The following is a 19,059-nucleotide window of genomic DNA, read 5'->3' on the forward strand; positions in this document are numbered from 1 at the left end:
TTATTTATAATATCCATTTAATTGTATTCAAGCCATTTTCGTTTCAATCTATATCTATATAAATGAGAATAAATTAAATTCTTCGGGTGCCTAAGATGTGTAATTTTATTAAATTAGTCTCATGATTTCAAAATCAAATAATTAATCACCGACATTTAGGAAACGATTAATACAAAATTAAATATAGTCAATAGTCAACTATCATATACTATTTCGTATCAAACGTTGTCGCTGCTGTTTTCATTTCGAGCAAGGCATTCTCAAGGCATTCAGCAAGAAATTCAGGATCGGGAATGATATCTTTAGCCACTAGAATTTGCATTTCAGCTCTTCCAGCATAGCTCACCATATGCATCGTTATCGTCTGCATCAAGAAAAAATGAGTTTTTAAGCCCTTCGAAAACACTTTTTTTTCCATTAAAACAAGCCAAATAAAGGGCTAGTACATGGGGCAAGCTTGTTGAAGTGCTTCTAATGTATGTAATGGGATTGCCTCCAATGGTAATCTCTTCTCTTGGGCCAATCACATTGGAGATGGTGAAACTTGTATTGCAAACAATCCTATAATTAAGGATGCAAGCTACCTGCAAAATTTGTATACATTTAATTAAACATCTCAAAATAATTCAAAATAATAGTAACGAAATCTAAGTTTCTTCGAGTTAATCCGTACGATCATACTTTTGGTCCCAAACATGACATTATGAGCTTGCCAACTCCATATGAAAAATGAGCTTCAAAACTACGTTTTTTTCGATCAAGCATCTTCTTTGTTCTCATGACACATTGAAGAGGATCAAGTGTTTTCTTCTCGTAGTTCACCGGAAGGAGAAGAATCCCTAACTTATTACCCCATCCAAATCCCCTATTTCCTTTCATCATTTGAGTCAATTCCTACATCATATACATTAGAACGAGTTAACAATTATGAAAGAATAGAAAATCTTCCTAGAAAGAAGTTTTAACAAATATTTTACATAACCTGTAATCCCCGTTGTTCTCGAAGGTTAACCATAGCTACTCCAGTTAACTGAAGCCCTTCTTTCAAACCTACAAAGGTAAAAGTTGCCCAAACTTGTTTGATGATAATTAATCATTGCAACCATATTTTATAAACTCAGATTTTAACAGAGGCAAATTTAAAAGTTACAAAATTAACTAAACATATAGGAGACCGATGATTATAGTTGAGTTTAAATAGTTTGAGCAAAATTGTGGAGTTTGAAGGACAAAGAGAAACTTACCCTTGGGTTGCCTATGCTCCAAGTACCTCGATAAGCCTGTTCCGATCACGCTGAAAAGAACATCGTTCATTGTCTGCAACCACAACTTCAACTCGTCATACGCAATTTCCTTTTATCAACTTGTTTACTTGAATATAAATATAAATGAGCATAGTTATAAAAAAACCAAAATGAGTGATAGTTAAAGAAATTTTATATTTGAACAAAAAAAGTGTTCTTTTGTTGGATCAAAGTCTCACATCAGCTAATTTAGGGAATGGTCATGAATTTATAATCAAAGAGTCGATCTCCATTGGTACGAGGCCTCTTGGGGAAGTCCAAAGCAAAGACATGAAAGCTTATGCTCAAAGTGGACAATGTCATACCACCGTGGAGAGTCGTGTTCATCTAACACCTTTTATGAACACGCATATGTTGTCTAGCTTTTTGATAACTTGAACATCTTCTCTGTTTTTTTTTTTCCTTTTTTAAATAAAAATAAGAGAAAAAATGTTAAATAAAGGTGTACATTGAACCCCGACAACCCAAACCAACTCAAACTGAATTATAGGGGTTGAGTTGGGTTAGCTGAGTTAATTTTCTAAACCCCTGAATAGAATCCGTTCGGGTTTAGGGTTCATTTTCTGAACTTGAATCGTATTAAGTGAAAGGCTTAGCTGGCGATCACTTTCATCCAATAATTGAACATCATTTTAAAAAAATGCTTCTTGCCAATTTTGGTTATATATAGACAAACATAGATATATATTCAGCACACAATTAAATCAAATCCAAATGAGAACAACAAAGTTTCAATTAGATAGACTGGTTTCCAGAAAAGGCAAGAATCAAAACCTACAAAAGCATTCAGTTGAACTAAAAAAATTTATGCTTTTTAGTTCAACATGTATACATATAGTCAGACAAACATAGACATATATATATATATTCACCACACAATTAAATCAAAACCAAATTAGAACAACAAAGTTTCAATTAGGTAGGGTAGGCCCATTTCCCAAAACTACAAGAATCAAAACCTATAAAAGCACTCAGTTGAACTAAAAAAGTTGTGTTCTACCACAATTTGCAAAAATTCAACTATGAAAATAAATATTCCTAACCTCATAAATATTCAAACTAGGTTAGGAATCACGATTAAGTTCTCATGACTTTGCTTTGGACTTCCCCAAAAGGCCTCTTGCCAATGGAGATGTAGGACTCCCTCCCAACCATCCTCAATAAAATATCTATATATATATAAACATACATAGATATATACATTGAACTATGAAGATATATGTATATATATGTTAGGAATCACGACTTTCCACAATAGTATGACATGGTCCACTTTGAGCCTAAGCTCTCATGACTTTGCTTTGTATTTCCCCAAAAGGCCTCTTACCAATGAAGATGTGTGTTTATTCCTAAATTAGCCAATGTAGACTCCCTCCCAACAATCATCAACAAAATATCTATATATCTATATATATATATATATAAACAAACATAGATATATACATTGAACTATGAAGATATATGTATATATATGTTAGGAATCACGACTCTTCACAATAGTATGACATTGTCCACTTTGAGCATAAGCTCTCATGATTTTGCTTTCGACTTCCTCAAAAGGCCTGGAGATGTGTGTTCATTCCCTAAATTAGCCAATGTAGAACTCTCTCTCAACAATCCTCAACAAAATATATATATATATATATATATATATATATATATATATATATATATAAACAGACATAGATATATACATTGAACTATGAAGATATATGTATATATATGTTAGGAATCACGACTCTCCACAATAGTATGACATTGTCCACTTTGAGCATAAGCTCTCATGATTTTGCTTTCGACTTCCTCAAAAGGCCTGGAGATGTGTGTTCATTCTCCAAATTAGCCAATGTAGAACTCCCTCTCAACAATCCTCAACAAAATATCTATATATATACATACATAGATATATACATTGAACTATGAAGATATATGTATATATATGTTAGGAATCACGACTCTCCACAATAATATGATGTTGTCCACTTTGAGCATAAGCTCTCATGGCTTTGCTTTGGACTTCTCCAAAAGGCCTCTTACCAATGGAGATGTGTGTTCATTCCCTAAATTAGCCAATGTAGGACTCCTTCCCAACCATCCTCAACAAAAAAAAAAAAAAAAAAAAAAAAATATATATATATATATATATACATAAACCGACATAGATATATACATTGAACTATGAAGATATATGTATATATCACGACTAATACCATGTTAGGAATCACGACTCTTCACAATAGTATGATATTATCTACTTTGAGCATAATTTCTTATAGTTTTGCTTTGGGCTTTCCAAAAGCAAGTCTCTTATCAATGAAGATGTGTTACTTATTTATAAAGTTATGATCATTCCCTAAATTAAGCCAACGTGTAATTCCCTCCCAACAATCCTCAACAATATATATATACATACAGACATAGATATATACAATAAACTATGAAGATCCATGTATATATATAGATATAAATATATATTGAACTATTAAGATATATGTATATATAGATATAAATATATATACTCAGACATACATAGCACACAACTAAATCAAATTACCAAATTACCAAATTAGAAGAATAAGTATTTTATAAATTCACTAAATTATTTGAAATGACAAAAAAAGTTTATTTGTTATTTTAAAAACTTTAAATAAGTATTTTATATTTATATATATTTAAAAAAATATTCATATTTTATGGATATTTCTGTACACGTGGACATTTGAATTTGTATCAAATGAAAAATCAGTGTGAATTACCACCAGATTTGAAACTTCTAAACATAACGAACCACAAAACTAATTTAGAGGAAAGTCGCTAAAAGCCACAGTTCAATTAGTTTTGAGAAGTCCAACTTACCACGTTAGCAACCGCTTTCTTCACCGCTTTCATATCCTCCACCGCGAATTTCGCCGTCGCCATTTTCCTCGGCCAGAGCTCCACCCCATCCCCGCCGGAGATCGGCGATTTCCGGTCAGAAACCCACAGAGCCCTCAGTATAAACTCCGCCACAAATAGGAAGTTAAACCACACCGCTAACAACATTTTCGGTATTTCCTCCGCCCAACTCCACCGCCTGGTTTTCCTCGCTGGCCTCGAATCCAAAACGATCGTTGGCAGAGCATTCGGATCGTCTGCCCGTCGGCAACACGTCAAGAACATCGACATCAACGAGATCCCGTCGCCAAGCGCGTGGTGGATTCGGAAGATCGCGCACTTATGCGCCAAAAGCAAATGAATCTCCCAAAGAGGCTTATCGGCATCCATCGACGAATTAATCGCTAAATCAGCCAAATACTCATTCACTGCCTTCTCATCGCTGGCTCCATCGTCCAATACAGGTTCAGCAACAACAATGACGTGACGGTCGACTTCAATAGAAGTCCTCCGCCAGTACTCAACTCCATTCTGGTCACGAACAAGAAGACTCGAAAACCTAGGATGCTGAACCATTACGGAACCAGCGATTTGAGATTTAACCGAATCGACATCAATCAAGTCCCGCACTCCGATAACGCAGTGAATAATCTGGTTAATTTCAGGACGGAGAAAGAGTCGTCCGGCCGGCGTTAGTGGCTCATCCGTCTCGAACTTGGACGAATCCATCCTATACGATGCAAAACCACAAAGAATCGGAGAGGCTCTACTCGAATCGAAGATGAAGAAGGCAGTTCATCTTCGTGGAAAATGACAATTCGTGGAGACAGAGAAATGATTCGTGGAAGTGGACGATTCTTAGCGCTGCGAGATGTCGGCGTCAGAGCAGAACAGAAGAAGAGTGATGCAGACAGGCATAAGAAAGGAAAGGCGAAGACGCATGCTGGGGAGAGGAAAGGCTGTCCTCACCTCATATTATTTTTAGTTATATTTAATTATACCTTTTAACCAAACTTTCCTTTATTTTATAAATGTGTTCATTGTCACATAATATAAAATAACGTTACGCCTATGATCATTAAGTTATAATTATGAGTATCATATTTATATCGACATTAATTGATTAGATGTTTCTACGTTTTATGTGTATCTGTGTCTGATATAAAAAAAAAAATTTCCTTATCTTCTCTAACCGATGTGAGATCTTACAGTCCACCGCTTTCGGGGCCTAGTGTCACGGTCCTACATTTTTTACCACGTGGCGTCATGATCTTGACACACTCACGACCAGCCTTAAGGGAAATTAAGCCCCATATATATTTTTCGCCCCGGCTTTGTGGCTTCATCGGACCTTAGGCGAGCTTTGTCTTCGCTAATCGAACATCGCTTGTGCGGAATCCAAGCTTGTTTAACCACACACGCCGCCTGCATGTGCATGTTCAATCGTTTGCGACACATCCGCCTTGCCTGTACACTAGGCCAAGTCATTCGGCTCGACCTTGCCTCTGCTCGGGCCAAGGTCTCTCAATACAACGTCGCATCTCATCTTGTCTTCAATGCCCATTTCGTGTGGTGTGTTAGATGACGCACCGTTCTCCTCTGTCACATCATGGCACTCGTCTAGGCCCTCGCGTGGTCAGATGAGCACCACTTCAGCATTGCCGCTTCTCTTGTCGTAACGTAAGGGTCAGAACCTACTCTCCGGAGTTAGGTTCTGACATCTAACATCTTTACTGCCACTCATTCCTCTCTCTCGGGGAGAAATCTTTGCTCCATTCCTCATTGTAAATTTCAACGATGATTTTTTAATGTTAAGGAACAGGTATTCGTGGATTAAATACGTGTTTGTGATTTAGTTTCGAAATTTTGAAAATTTTGAGTGTTTATTGAGTTTTTATTTTTTTTTAATTTTTTAGTGAGAGATAAAGAAAATAAAATAATAATAGGAAAAAAAAATCTAACGGCTGATATTTTTTTTCCTAGCATCATAAATTTGCCCTCAATTTTCACCTAACAACAACTTATACTGTTGGAGATAAATTCGAAAAATAAATTATTGCATTTAATTTAATGTTCAGTTAAGCTACTTCCTGGTCTGTGGGTGCAATAAATTAAATGGATAGGGATTTATGGATATTTTATTTAAAACATATTTCTAAGCTTAAAAAAATATAAAAAAATCTAAAATTAGTTAGTATTTTATTTAAAAAATACTTACTCTCGCTTAATTTTTTTTTTATTAATATCCTTCAATTTAAAAAAAAAAAATCAAAATTACCCTTTCCATTAATACTATATTTAAAAAATATTCATGAAATTTTAAATAATGTGTTCATACTTTTTGTCTACAAAAATTGTTTGCCATATTTCATAGATTATCTCCAAATTTTTTTAATGTTACTCATAAAACTTTATGAGTATTTTTTAAATAAATAAAAGGAGTTTTTTTTTTAATATTTTTGAAAGATTTCTTTTAAAGTTCAAAGGTATTTTTGTAGACAAAATATCGGAGTTTCAATCCAAAACTAAAAGTAGGGTATTTTCAGTTTTTTTAAAAAAATTTAAAAGTACTTTTCAAATTTTTTTTTTAAATTTAAAAGTATTTTTTAAAAGCAGCCAGCAAGCAAAATATTTTTTATTTATTAATTTAGCCTTTATTTTTAATTTTATTTGGAGTTGTATTTGAAGTTTAATTTACTATTTAATTTTGATTTACCAAGATAATACAATTAATTAATTAGAATAAATTAATACAAAATTGTTTAAATGAAAACTATTATTTTACATGCTCCATAATAATTACCAATTATCACCAAAAGAAAAATTCTTATTGGACTGCCCGGCCCACAACGTATTTCGAAATTTACCAAAGGGTTGTTCAGTGTAAAATGGGCCGGAGGTGACGTATTGGGCCGGGTATTCAAAATTTCAGCCCAACATATAAGTTTAGGCCCAATTTCAAAACCAAGCCCATTATATATAAAAGGTAAATCGGTGCGTTTTTTGGCCCGATAACGTCGCATCTCAAAAACCCTAAATCTATCTCTCATATAAATATTCTGCTTCGACTTTCATTGCCCACTCTTAGAACTTCCTCTCTCTCAGAGCTCTAGGGTTTGTAGCAGGAGGCGAACCAGGTAAACCATCTGAACTCGGAAAACATGGCTGCTCCGATTGAGTCGGTTCAGTGTTTCGGCCGGAAGAAGACGGCGGTGGCAGTGACATACTGCAAGCGTGGTAGGGGTTTGATTAAGATCAATGGATGCCCAATTGAACTCGTGGAGCCGGAGATCCTCCGTTTTAAGGCTTATGAGCCTATCCTCCTCCTTGGACGACACAGGTTCTCTGGAGTCGACATGCGTATCAGAGTGAAGGGTGGAGGTCACACGTCTCAGATTTACGCCATCCGTCAGAGCATTGCGAAGGCCTTGGTCGCGTTCTACCAGAAGTATGTGGATGAGCAGAGCAAGAAGGAAATCAAGGACATCTTGGTCAGGTATGACAGGACTTTGCTCGTCGCTGATCCCCGACGCTGCGAGCCCAAGAAGTTTGGTGGTCGTGGAGCTCGTGCGAGGTTCCAGAAATCTTACCGTTGAATTATATATGCATTTTGGAATAGACTTCGTGATGCTGGTTTTTTGTTTCGGTTCTTTTTTTTATGCTTTTGAATTTACAATCCTTTTTTGTGTTTAACCCTTTTATCTGTTCTCTCATTAATTAGATTTTGTTTCAATGGTTTAGACTCTTTTGCTATTATATTATTCGGCATTGGAATGCTGTTAGTTAATTGGAAGCCTGGATTTAGAAGGGCAGTATGAATGAATGTCCTTTCTGTTCTTTCTAAGCTCTGCCATACCCCATGATTCTTCGTTCTCATTTTCTCATTTTCTCATTTTTGCCAATCCTCGTGTGTTAGGTGGTCTGGTTCTTTGACTTAGCTGTTAGTTTTGGTTGACGAACACCATCCAATTATGTTATTTTATGGCGCATCTCTGTTCCATTTTATTGCTCGTGCTATGATTTTTGAAAGTTTGCCTTTGATATCTTTTCATTAAGATAATGCCCTTATGCCCGATTGATGGTGTTTTTTCAATATTGATCCTTTCGTATGTGAATTTGGTTATCTCTCTGTCCCATTTGTGAAGTGTCATTTAGTCCTTATATCCTCAAGGAACACTGTAATCAATGATCTATTACCAATTCTTGTGCAGTTGCTTACATTGAATAGATCTTTGCACAGGTTTACAAAATAAGAGTTTAAAGTAGTATTGAGTTTAGGTGAAAATAGTCGGCTTGTTATTTTACGAAAGTAGACATGCTTAGACCGTGAGATCCCTGTTTGGTAGGAGAGGGGAACCAGACATGCTTTATGAGAGTGTGAAAATCTCTTCCTAATAGACTTATTTTAAAATTGTGAGGCTGATGACGGGCAATATCTACTAGCGGTGGGCTTATGCTGTTACAAATGATCTTAGAGTCAGGTTTTGAGAGGTGTGTCAGTGAGGGCGTTGGGCTCTTAAGGGGGTGGATTGTGTAATCCCACATCGGTTGGAGAGGAACGAAGCATTCTTTAAGGGTGTGGAAACCTCTCCCTAGTAGAACGGTGAGGTTGATAGTGATATGTAACGGGCCAAAGCGGACCATATTTGCTAGCAATAAGCTTAGACTGTTACTAAAACATTTAGGCGCCACTCCTTATCATGATGTAGTCACTGGTTGTGTTTTGATTTAAATGATAACCTGTTTTCTAGTTATGGAGTAAGATATAAACCTTTGTCATTTCACATTCTGCCACATGATTGTTTTTGTTGCATAATCAGTGATGCATTACTTAGCATAGGCATTAGTTTGAAAGTTCTACATACTACTTTAGAAGTATTGAAGAAATGCCCCTATTAAGTTCCAATAGGCTTGAGATCGATTTTAGTCTGTCAGTAACATTTTAGCATGAAGGAAAGAAGTTTACAATCGAACGTGGTGCATTCTCCTTGTCCACTAAGGTTAACTTCTAATTGTAGGCCTCTAATTCTGTTTGATCTGTCTATGCATCCTCAAATATCGAACAAAGAATTGTGAGCCTCGAAGGTGTAGTCAAAAAGTGACTAAAGTGTCGAACAAAGGGTGTACTTTGTTCGAGGGCTCCAGAGAAAGGAGTCGAGCCTCGATGAAGGGGAGGCTATTCGAGAGCTCCATAAGCCTCAGGGGAGGCTTCTAGTGTACTTTGTTCGAGGGAGGATTGTTGAGGTTTATTGGGAGTGAGTGTCCCACATTGGTTAATTTAGTGGAAGATCATGAGTTTGGTTAATTTAGTGGAAGATCATGAGTTTATAAGTGGGGAATACTATTTCCATTGGTATGAGACCTTTTGGGGAAGCCCAAAGCAAAGCCATGAGAGCTTATGCTCAAAATGGACAATATCATACCATTGTGGAGAGTCGTGATTCCTAACCTTACTTACACTTGTTTTATACTATCTTAGATAAAAACACATGGGTAATTATTGAATAGCTGCCATAAATTGTGGACGTAAAAGAATTAGACTTTGGTAAGTGAAGGCTCGTGGATTGATTGTAAGTGAAAATGAATTTTTGTTGGCTTTTTTCTTTTATTGCCACGAGGAACCAAAATTATTGATCTCGAAAATATTGACCCCTCGAATGCCATTGAAAGAAGGTTAAAGTGAAAATGAAGACTTTGGTCGGTTGTGGGAGAGGAGGGATTTGAACCCTCGACACTGTTGTTCTTTGCCACGTGCTCTAATCCTCTGAGTTACAGGTCCTACCCTGTATCCACTGGATCCGTTCTTGGGGGTACCCTAAAAAAAGTAACCTTTTCTCTCCCGGGCCATTTGTCATTTCGGGTTAAGAAGATGTGAAAACGTCCCTCTCTATAAGAACTTCGGGAATTAGGCCGACATGAAGGGTAGCAAGGAATAGAAGCATAAATATAAAGTTTTCAATTTTTAATTTAAGAACATTATTGAAATAACCAAACTTTTGATATTTTCAATAATTTAGAAAAAAAATTAATTTGTTTTGAAAATTTTTATTTATATTCTTAAAGAACCCACTTAATTTATAAAAAAAATTAAAAAACTAAAAAAGTACTAATATATTTTAAAAGTAATATTAAAAGGGTGATAATCTAGATATATATATATATTTTGTTAATGATACTTTTTAAGAATATATTTTCTTTAACTTCAAATAAGTTTGAAGAGTTAATGAAGATATTTTTGAAATACTATATAAAATTAAAAGATATTTTAAAAATAAAATATAAAACAAGTCGGCACCGAGAAAAGAGGATGAGTCAACGGTGAACTTGTTACCATAAATATAAGATTTGAATAAGCCCACAAAGTGCGGGCCCACCATAACCCAACATCAATAAGAGGTCGCCACGTGTGAGCCACATGAAAGTGACGTGTTCGAATTTGATACGTCAAGTAAAAGGGTTTAAATTAAAAATGGGGAGCACTGGATTGTCTCCCATCAATTTATAATACCTATGCCCTATGTTGGATTCTCCTCCACAAATTACATTCCAATTCCATCCACTTTGTTAAATCCTAAATTTAATTAAAAATATGATTTTTCAATTAAATTTTTTGTGGGTTTAATTAATTAATTATTATACCCTTCCGAGTTTACTAATAAGATCCGTCTCTAAATTTTAAATTCAAACTGATATTAGTTTAAAATTTAAGATCACAGTTATTTACCTAAAAATCTATTTAAAATCGAAAAAGACTCATTAATATTGTTTAGTCAGGGTGATCGAGAATGACAATAAAAGTCCAAATATCAAAATATTATTGATAAACATTAATAAAGTTTGGGTAAATATCTATTTATTTTTACAAAAGCATTATTCTATTATAAAAAAAAAAACATGATAAAAGAAAAAAGTCAAAAAAGTTTTGTCTTTTCTGATAGGCAATTTGGCAAATTCCTATTGGCTGAGAGCAGCACATGATGTTCTTTAGTAGTAGAAAAACCTCAGACCGTTAACAACCAAAAAAACCGCAAATTTACAATCGCATCCTTTTTGTCGGAAAGCTGAATCCAACGGTCCATATTTCTCCACTTTGCTGTTCTTCATTGGCTCGCCGGTCAATTTCACCTTTCAGACCTTCATCCATTGGTCCACGTTGTTGAATCTAAATGGATGCCTTTGCTTTTAATCAATATTATATTTCTAATCCAAAAAACCCATAAAAAAAGTCCGAATTTTTATTTAAAAATCCCAGAAAATTAATCTCTCAAATCCTTTATACAAAGCTCAGATCTCTGCGACAGACACCTGTCGTCTCCACCGGCCCAAAGAAAGAAGGGGTCTCTCAGTTCAGGTCACTGCCAATTTTTCCAAAAGTGCCCAACAATTTTTCCTTAGAAAAAGGAAAAAAACAGGAATTTTTTTGTTTTTTTTAAGGTGAGCTGCCATTTCATTTCACTCCCAGTTTTCCTTTTCGTTTCTGTTCTAAAAAATGGTTGTTTTTTTCCCTTCTGTTCTGTGTTTTTGTGGTTTATCGATGTTAGAATGTTGGTTTGGGATTGCAGATGTTAAAACGAGGTGTAGTTTTAGCTCTTTATCTAAATTTATATGTCATAATACTGTGTTTAATGATTTTGTCTGATGGGTTTTCTTGTTTTGTGGTTTTGATTTGATCTTGTTTGAAGATTGGGTTTGTAGATTAAGTAAAAGGGTCAGTTTAGAGAGTACTCTTGAAAATTGTTATTTGCTGTCTGTTTTGGGTATCAAGAGCTTGGAATGAGTGGTCCAAATGTTTTAGATTTCGTCTCATCATTATGATGAACTGGTGTAATCAAAGTTTTAGTTTATGATGGTGCTAGTTTTGAGTATCAGTTCTTGCTTCACCAATTATCTGCTTGTGATGTGGGCTCGTTGTGGTGATGTCTAGCGGTGATATTGTCCTATTTAGGCTTTCCCTCAGGGTTTTTAAAACGCGTATGCTAGGGGGAGGGTTCCACACTCTTAGAAAGAATGCTTCGTTCTCCTCCTCAATCGATATAGGATCTCACAATCCACCCCCCTTTGTGGCCCGGCGTCTTCGTTGGGTCGTTCGCTTCTCCAATCGATGTGGGACTCCTCAATCCATCCCACTTCGAGGCCCAACATTCTTGCTGACACACCGCCTCGTGTCTACCCTTATTTGGGGTTCAGTCTCCTCGCTGGCACATCACTCGATGTCTGGCTCTGATACCATTTGTAACCGTTCAAACCCACTACTAGCAGATATTGTCCTCTTTGGACTTTCCCTTTTGGGCTTTCCCTCAAGGTTTTTAAAGTGCATCTGCTATGGAGAAGTTTCCACACCCTTATAAAGAATGCTTCGTTTTCCTCCTCAACCGATATAGGATCTCACAATCCACCCCCTTTGTGGCCCGGCGTCTTCACTGGGTCATTCACTTCTCCAATCGATGTGGGACTCCCAAATCCATCCCACTTCAAGGCCCAACATTCATGCTGACACACCGCCTCGTGTCCACCCCATTTCGGGCTTAGTCTCCTCGCTGGCACATTACTCGATGTTTGGCTTTGATACCATTTGTAACAGCCCAACCCCACCACTAGTAGATATTGCCTCTTTGGGCTTTCCCTTTCGGGCTTCCCCTCAAAGTTTTTAAAACGTGTTTGCTAGGGAGAAGTTTCCACATCCTTGTGAAGAATTCTTCGTTCTGCTCCCAACCGATGTGGGATCTTACTGTGCTAAATCTGAATCGAATAGGGTGAGAAGTTTTTTGTGTTAGTGTTAGGAGTATGGAAATCATAGTAATTGAACGGTAATGTTTATAAGCTATTCAATACAGAATTCATAGGCCATGAAAAACCTTTATCTTTCATTCCACTGATAAGTTTTCCTTCATTCAGTGATAAGAAAACTAAGACAGGCCAAGGCTTAGGAAGAAGAGATAGACGGCTGGCTGTTCAAAGCGGTTGTCGTGTCGACACGAGTCGAGCTTGCAAATGAATTTCAGGAGCTTTGAGGATATGCCACCAGGAGAAGGCACCATGGCTAAGACACAAGGAAATTTCACATTAACCAGACAGCCTTCCATATACACTTTAACCTTTGATGAATTTCAGAACACATGGAATGGACTTGGAAAGGATGTTGGTTCAATGAATATGGATGAACTTCTAAAAAACATATGGACAGCAGAAGAGTCTCAAGCAATGACATCTACAGCTGCTGCTGTGGGCGGAGCTGGAAGCACCAATGGTGGGAACTTGCAGAGACAAGGTTCATTAACATTACCACGGACCATTAGTCAAAAAACGGTTGATGAAGTTTGGAAAGACTTGAGCAAAGAGGGAAGTGGAGTCGAGGCAATGCCTCGACGACAACCGACGTTAGGGGAGGTGACATTGGAGGAGTTCTTAGCTAGAGCTGGAGTGGTTAGAGAGGAGCCTCGACGTGTCGAGGAGCGGCCGTTTAGCTGCGGATTTTTTGGTGGATTGTCAAGAGATGACAACAATGCTAGCTTGGCTCTTGGGATGTTCATGGAAAATCAGATAGCTGAGAACAAAAACAATGCTGGTTTGGCTCATGGGATGTTAAGGGCAGGAGCTGTAAGGTCTCCTCAGCAGCAGCAGCAGCAGCCACTTTTTCCCAAACCAGCTACTGTGACCTTTGCTTCTTCAATGAATTTAGTGAACAATCATCCACAGCGTACTACTGGAGCTGCTACTAATTTGGTTGCGTCTCCCAAACCTTCTTTATACGATCCTTTACTTCAGGGCAGCGGTGTCGGTGCGATCGGTTTAAGCACGGGAGGTGTAACTGTTGCTTCAAGATCTCCTACAAGCACAATATCATCTGACATGATTACAAAAAACAGCATATCTACATCTTCATTTTCACCGGTTCCATATTCGTTTGGTCGGGGAAGGAGAAGCGGTGGAGCGTTGGAGAAAGTAGTCGAGAGGAGGCAACGACGAATGATAAAGAACCGAGAGTCGGCTGCAAGATCACGGGCTCGTAAACAGGTAGCTATGCTAATGGTTATCACTTTTTAACCATGAATTGCACTTTCGAGTTTGTGTTGGTTTTTCATAGTAATGTTCATCTGCTGTACAGTTTCTTAGGACTTGTTTTGAAGTAGTGAACCATTCAAAAAAAAACTTCTAGCCAAATGAAGTTCTTGAGTTAACCTCCATTTAGCTTCCTACAACTTCTAGCCAAAATATTATGGATGGATTCCTTGTATCATGCCTGTAAAACTTGCAGTTTCAGTCCATTTTAATTGTCACAATCGTGCTCTTATGGGACGTTTCTAAGTGATTGTGCGGCACTCACTCTCACCACTGAGTGAGTCAGCCAACTCGAAATCGTGTCGGCCCATATACCCCAGCCTCTAGCATGCTTTAAGAAGAAGGTTTTAGAAAATAGGGCAGGGACAAGGAAAGATTTTAGAAAGAGAGTTTGAAAGGAAGATCGAGAGAAAGAAAGAAAGTAATATTATAGGCTATAAGCGAAAAGGCTACGCCACGGGCTTAGGTAGCATATAGCTTTGGGTAGGAAGAATTGACGACTAGTCACATTCTCCGGCATTTCTGGTCTACTAGGCGTAGACATGATTCTGTCGAAACGTCATACGCTTAGAAAATACAATAAGAAAACTATACATCATGAAAATAGTAAAGGAAAGTGTAACAGGCCAAGCCTACCACTAGTAGATATTGTCCTCTTTGGGCTTTCCCTTTCGAGCTTACCCTCAAGGATTTTAAAGTGCATTTGTTAGGGAGAGGTTTCCACACTCTTATAAGGGATCTCACAATCCACTCCCCTTGGGGACCCAACGTCCTTGCTGACACACCGCTCGGTGTCTAGCTCTGATACCATTTGTAACAACCCAAGTCCACCTCTTATAAGGAATGTTTCATTCTTCTCTCCAACCGACGTGGGATCTCACAATCCACTCCCCTTGGGGAATCAACGTCCTTGCTGGCACACTGCTCGGTGTTTAGCTCTGATACCATTTGTAACAACCCAAGTCCACCGCTAGCAAATGTTGTCCTATCTAAGTTTTCCTTCAAGGTTTTTAAAATGCGTCTGTTAGGGAAATGTTTCCACACTCTTATAAAGAATAATTCGTTCTCCTCTCCAACTGATGTGGGATCTCACTGAAAGAAGTAAAGTGATACAATACAAGGATTTTGGTATGCAACGGGCATGCAACTGGAACCGTTCAAAGTAGCCAAAGTATCTTTAAAATATTGATCAGAATAGACCTGAAGAATCCAACCCTCAGCTAATCACATTCAAATTTGAGATTCTTCCATAAGAACAGTTTGATATTTGCAGGCATACACCTTAGAACTTGAAGCAGAAGTTGCAAAACTCAAAGAAATGAACCAAGAATTGCAGAAGAAACAGGTACATTACACATCAAAAAATGATTTCATTTGATATAATTGGCTGAAACAATCATCTTGACCTCCATTTTTTATGCATCTTATCATCTGCAGAGAGAGATAATGGAAACCCAGAAAGATCAGGTACATTGATATCAGCTTCTTTAAACACACAAGCTTTCATTTTAACAACAATCCTTTACTTTTGACAGGTTTTGGAGAAGATGAAATGTCATTTTGGTGCCAAAAGGCTCTGCTTAAGAAGAACACTGACAGGCCCTTGGTAGAGGTACCATGATGAGCACTCAAATTTAGATATAATGTATAAAAGGCTTAGATTGTGTGTTTCTAATCTGATATCAAACTTAGAGATAGGTTGGTAGCTGTAGATATCAAAGTTCAGCACCGGTATGTAGATAGCTGACAGATAGCAGAGTTGAGCTATATGCTGTATATATGAACCTTTTGTGTTCCAATGGTTGTTTGCTTGAACTTTGGACCTCTGTAAAGCTGTTTTTGATAGTTTGCCTCACCATTTCCTTCATGAAAATTTGAGCATGTCTTTTGATTATACTATAGTTTCATCAATTTCTTGGTTATATGTTAAGTTTGCAATGTAATGGCTGTTGGTTTACTGAGTCGAATCGTAAAGAACAACGAGAAGAAGCGAGGAATTCATGTAAGGGGAGGATCGTTGTGAGATTCTACGTTGGTTGGAGAGGGGAGTGAAGCATTCTTTGTTAGGATGTGAAAACCTCTCCCTAATAGACGTGTTTTAAAAGTGTGATGCTAATGGCGGTACGTAATGGGCCAAAGTGGATAATATCTGTTAGCGATGGGCTTGGTTTGTTATAAATGGTATTAGAGCTAGACATTAGGCGGTGTGCCAGCGAGGACGCTGGACCCTCAAGAAGGGTGGATTGTGAGATCCTACGTTGGTTGGAGAGGGGAACGAAGCCTTCTTTATAAGGGTGTAGAAATCTCCCCGTAATAGACGTGTTTTAAAACTGAGGCTGATGACGATATATAATGGGCCAAAGTGGATAATACTTATTAGCGGTGGACTTGGACTGTTATAAATGGTATCAGAGCCAGACACCGGGCAATATGCCAGCGAAGACGCTGGACCCCCGTGGAGGGTGGATTGTGAGATCTCATGTTGGTTGGGGAGAGGAACAAAACATTTTTTTTATAGGGTGTGAGAATCTCTCCCTAATAGGCACGTTTTAAAATCGTGAAGCTGACGACGATACGGAACGGAGCAAAGCAAACAATATATGTTAGTAGTGGGTTTGGGTTGTTACAAATGATATCAAGGCCAGACACCAGACGGTGTGCCAGCGAGAACGTTGGACCCCCAAGTAGGGTGGACTGATCCTACGTTGGTTGTAGAGGGAATGAAACATTCTTTATAAGAATGTTGAAACCTCCCCTAAGAGACGCATTTTAAAACCCAAGAAAGATGGATTGTGAGATCCTACATTGCTAGGAGAGGAGAATGAAACATTCTTTATAAGGGTGTGAAAACCTCTCCCTAATAGATGCGTTTTAAAATCGTGAGATTGACGTCAATACGTAATGGGCCAAAGCGGACAATATATGTTAACGGTGGGTTTGGGCTGTTACAATTGTTGAAGATCGATGAAGTCTCATGTTGGATAATTAAGAAGAAGATCGCTGTTATAGACACTATCTTCATTAGAATGAGTCATTTTAGAGAAACCAAAAGCAAAACCACGAGAGCTTATACTGGAAGTAGACACTATCATATACCATTGTTGAGGTTTGTTGTTCCCACCGATATTAGTTTTTAAACTTTTCTCTCGACCTCATTAAGTGTTAGGAACAACGAACACTCGTAATAATATAATATTGTTTACTATCAGTATATGTTCTAATAGCTTCGATTTTAGTTTTTCAAAAAGTCTCGTACTAATAGAAATAGTGTCCCTTATTTATATACCATCAGCGTTCTCTTAATTAGCCTATGTAGGATTCTAACCGTTAGCAATGGGACAAAGAAGAGGAGAAAAGGTTCAAGGTGAACGTTATTGAGGCGTATGAGAGGGAAGCAAGTTCTTATTATTCCATAGCTCGGATATGAGATGATCAAATCATCGACACTAGAAAAATTATCGAACTGTGGGTCTCGGGTTCACTAAATTCTCCATTTTACTCTTTTATGGGAATGCTTCCATGTTTTGAGAAAGAGCGTTCGTGGTCTAATGGATAAGACGTTTGACTTCAAATAGATAGTTCATACCATCCATATATAATGTTTCACCGGATTTGATTTTACTACCATGTTACGAGTCCCATCAAAAGAGTGCTTGTGGTTTAATGGATATGATGTTTGACTTTTAATCAGGCAATTATGGATTTGAGTCCCACCGGGAGTGATAATGATTTGTTGCAGTGAGAATTCTTGTTTTGTGGATTCGAGATGTTTCAAGTCCTATGGGAAGAGCACTCGTGGCCTAATGGATAAGGCGTCTGACTTCTAATCAGGCGATTGTGGGTTCGAATCCCACCGGGTGTGATAATGATTTTGTTGCACGGTTATTATGTTTTTTATAAATTTTTTGATGCAGTGAGAATGCTTGTTTTGTGGGTTCGAGATGTTTCGAGTCCCATGGGAAGAGCACTCGTGGCCTAATGGATAAGGCATCTAACTTCTAATCAGGCGATTGTGGGTTCGAGTCCCATCGAGTGTGATAATGTTTTTGTTGCACGGTTATTTATATTTGTATAAATTTTTTGATGCAGGTAGAATTCTTGTTTTGTGCATTCGAGATGTTTCGAGTCCCATGGGAAGAGCACCCGTGGCCTAATGGATAAGGCATTTGACTTCTAATCAAGGGATTGTGGGTTCGAATCCCACCGGGTGTGATAATGATTTTGTTGCATGGTTATTTATGTTTGTATAAATTTTTTGATGTAGTGAGAATTCTTGTTTTGTGGGTTCGAGATGTTTCAAGTCCCATGGGAAGGGCACTTGTGGCCTAATGGATAAGACGTCTGACTTCTAATCAGGCGATTGTGGGTTCGAGTCCCACTTGGTGTGATAATGCTTTTGTTGCACGATTATTTATGTTTGTATAAATTTTTTGATGCAGTGAGAATGCTTGTTTTGTGGGTTCGAGATGTTTTGGGTCCCATGGAAAGAGCACCCGTGGCTTAATGGATAAGGCGTCTGACTTCTAATCAGGCGATTGTGGGTTCGAGTCCCATCGGGTGTGATAATGATTTTGTTGCATGGTTATTCATGTTTGTATAAATTTTTTGATGCAGTGAGAATTCTTGTTTTGTGGGTTCGAGATGTTTCGAGTCCCATGGGAGGAGCACCTGTGGCCTAATGGATAAGGCGTCTGACTTCTAATCAGGCGATTGTGGGTTCGAGTCCCACCGGGTGTGATAATGATTTTGTTGCATGGTTATTCATGTTTGTATAAATTTTTTGATGCAGTGAGAATTCTTGTTTTGTGGGTTCGAGATGTTT

At 37.6% G+C, this 19,059-nt stretch overlaps 3 protein-coding genes and 5 non-coding genes across 9 annotated transcripts; 7 read left to right on the forward strand and 1 right to left on the reverse strand.

Annotated features, from left to right (window-relative positions):
* Positions 1–86: 86 nt before the first annotated feature.
* LOC111811276 (wax ester synthase/diacylglycerol acyltransferase 11) lies at positions 87–5,142 on the reverse strand. The gene is made up of 6 exons (XM_023698045.2): positions 4,161–5,142; positions 1,245–1,317; positions 983–1,050; positions 682–894; positions 447–584; positions 87–364 (listed from the first exon to the last, which is right to left on the reverse strand). The coding sequence occupies exons 1-6, from the start codon at positions 4,905–4,907 to the stop codon at positions 209–211; spliced, it is 1,395 nt and encodes a 464-aa protein (XP_023553813.2). The 5' UTR covers positions 4,908–5,142; the 3' UTR covers positions 87–208.
* A 2,101-nt stretch (positions 5,143–7,243) lies between these two features.
* Positions 7,244–7,965, forward strand: LOC111811314 (small ribosomal subunit protein uS9-like). Its single transcript, XM_023698095.2, has one exon. The coding sequence runs from the start codon at positions 7,340–7,342 to the stop codon at positions 7,772–7,774; it is 435 nt and encodes a 144-aa protein (XP_023553863.1). The 5' UTR covers positions 7,244–7,339; the 3' UTR covers positions 7,775–7,965.
* A 3,441-nt stretch (positions 7,966–11,406) lies between these two features.
* On the forward strand, positions 11,407–16,095 carry LOC111811279 (ABSCISIC ACID-INSENSITIVE 5-like protein 6). Of its 2 annotated transcripts, none has more exons than XM_023698049.2 (5): positions 11,407–11,612; positions 13,074–14,192; positions 15,511–15,582; positions 15,675–15,704; positions 15,773–16,095. In XM_023698049.2, the coding sequence occupies exons 2-5, from the start codon at positions 13,170–13,172 to the stop codon at positions 15,845–15,847; spliced, it is 1,200 nt and encodes a 399-aa protein (XP_023553817.2). In that variant the 5' UTR covers positions 11,407–11,612; positions 13,074–13,169; the 3' UTR covers positions 15,848–16,095. The 2 variants fall into 2 exon arrangements, with proteins under 2 accessions (XP_023553817.2, XP_023553818.2); XM_023698050.2 differs by lacking the exon at positions 11,407–11,612 and adding an exon at positions 11,627–11,753.
* A 1,931-nt stretch (positions 16,096–18,026) lies between these two features.
* TRNAR-UCU (transfer RNA arginine (anticodon UCU)) lies at positions 18,027–18,099 on the forward strand. The gene has a single exon. It is a non-coding gene; the product is annotated as a tRNA-Arg (tRNA).
* Positions 18,100–18,201: 102 nt separating this feature from the next.
* TRNAR-UCU (transfer RNA arginine (anticodon UCU)) lies at positions 18,202–18,274 on the forward strand. Its single transcript has one exon. It is a non-coding gene; the product is annotated as a tRNA-Arg (tRNA).
* A 102-nt stretch (positions 18,275–18,376) lies between these two features.
* On the forward strand, positions 18,377–18,449 carry TRNAR-UCU (transfer RNA arginine (anticodon UCU)). The gene has a single exon. It is a non-coding gene; the product is annotated as a tRNA-Arg (tRNA).
* Positions 18,450–18,726: 277 nt separating this feature from the next.
* On the forward strand, positions 18,727–18,799 carry TRNAR-UCU (transfer RNA arginine (anticodon UCU)). Its single transcript has one exon. It is a non-coding gene; the product is annotated as a tRNA-Arg (tRNA).
* A 102-nt stretch (positions 18,800–18,901) lies between these two features.
* TRNAR-UCU (transfer RNA arginine (anticodon UCU)) lies at positions 18,902–18,974 on the forward strand. Its single transcript has one exon. It is a non-coding gene; the product is annotated as a tRNA-Arg (tRNA).
* Positions 18,975–19,059: the final 85 nt, after the last annotated feature.

The sequence above is a fragment of the Cucurbita pepo genome, chromosome 15 (genome assembly GCF_057944985.1).
Source record: "Cucurbita pepo subsp. pepo isolate OVF chromosome 15, ASM5794498v1, whole genome shotgun sequence".
In the NCBI taxonomy this organism is placed as follows: Eukaryota; Viridiplantae; Streptophyta; class Magnoliopsida; order Cucurbitales; family Cucurbitaceae; genus Cucurbita; species Cucurbita pepo.

Excerpts from the sequence above, each read along its gene's own strand:
- LOC111811314 (XM_023698095.2), top strand. The coding sequence starts at position 7,340 with ATGGCTGCTCCGATTGAGTCGGTTCAGTGTTTCGGCCGGAAGAAGACG.
- LOC111811276 (XM_023698045.2), bottom strand. The coding sequence starts at position 4,907 with ATGGATTCGTCCAAGTTCGAGACGGATGAGCCACTAACGCCGGCCGGA. Across the intron at positions 585-681 it reads TGTCATGTTTGGGACCAAAA|GTAGCTTGCATCCTTAATTA; the intron begins GTATGATCGTAC and ends CAAATTTTGCAG. Across the intron at positions 365-446 it reads CTTCAACAAGCTTGCCCCAT|ACGATAACGATGCATATGGT; the intron begins GTACTAGCCCTT and ends TTCTTGATGCAG.
- LOC111811279 (XM_023698049.2), top strand. The coding sequence starts at position 13,170 with ATGAATTTCAGGAGCTTTGAGGATATGCCACCAGGAGAAGGCACCATG. Across the intron at positions 15,583-15,674 it reads AAGAATTGCAGAAGAAACAG|AGAGAGATAATGGAAACCCA; the intron begins GTACATTACACA and ends TATCATCTGCAG. Across the intron at positions 15,705-15,772 it reads TGGAAACCCAGAAAGATCAG|GTTTTGGAGAAGATGAAATG; the intron begins GTACATTGATAT and ends TACTTTTGACAG.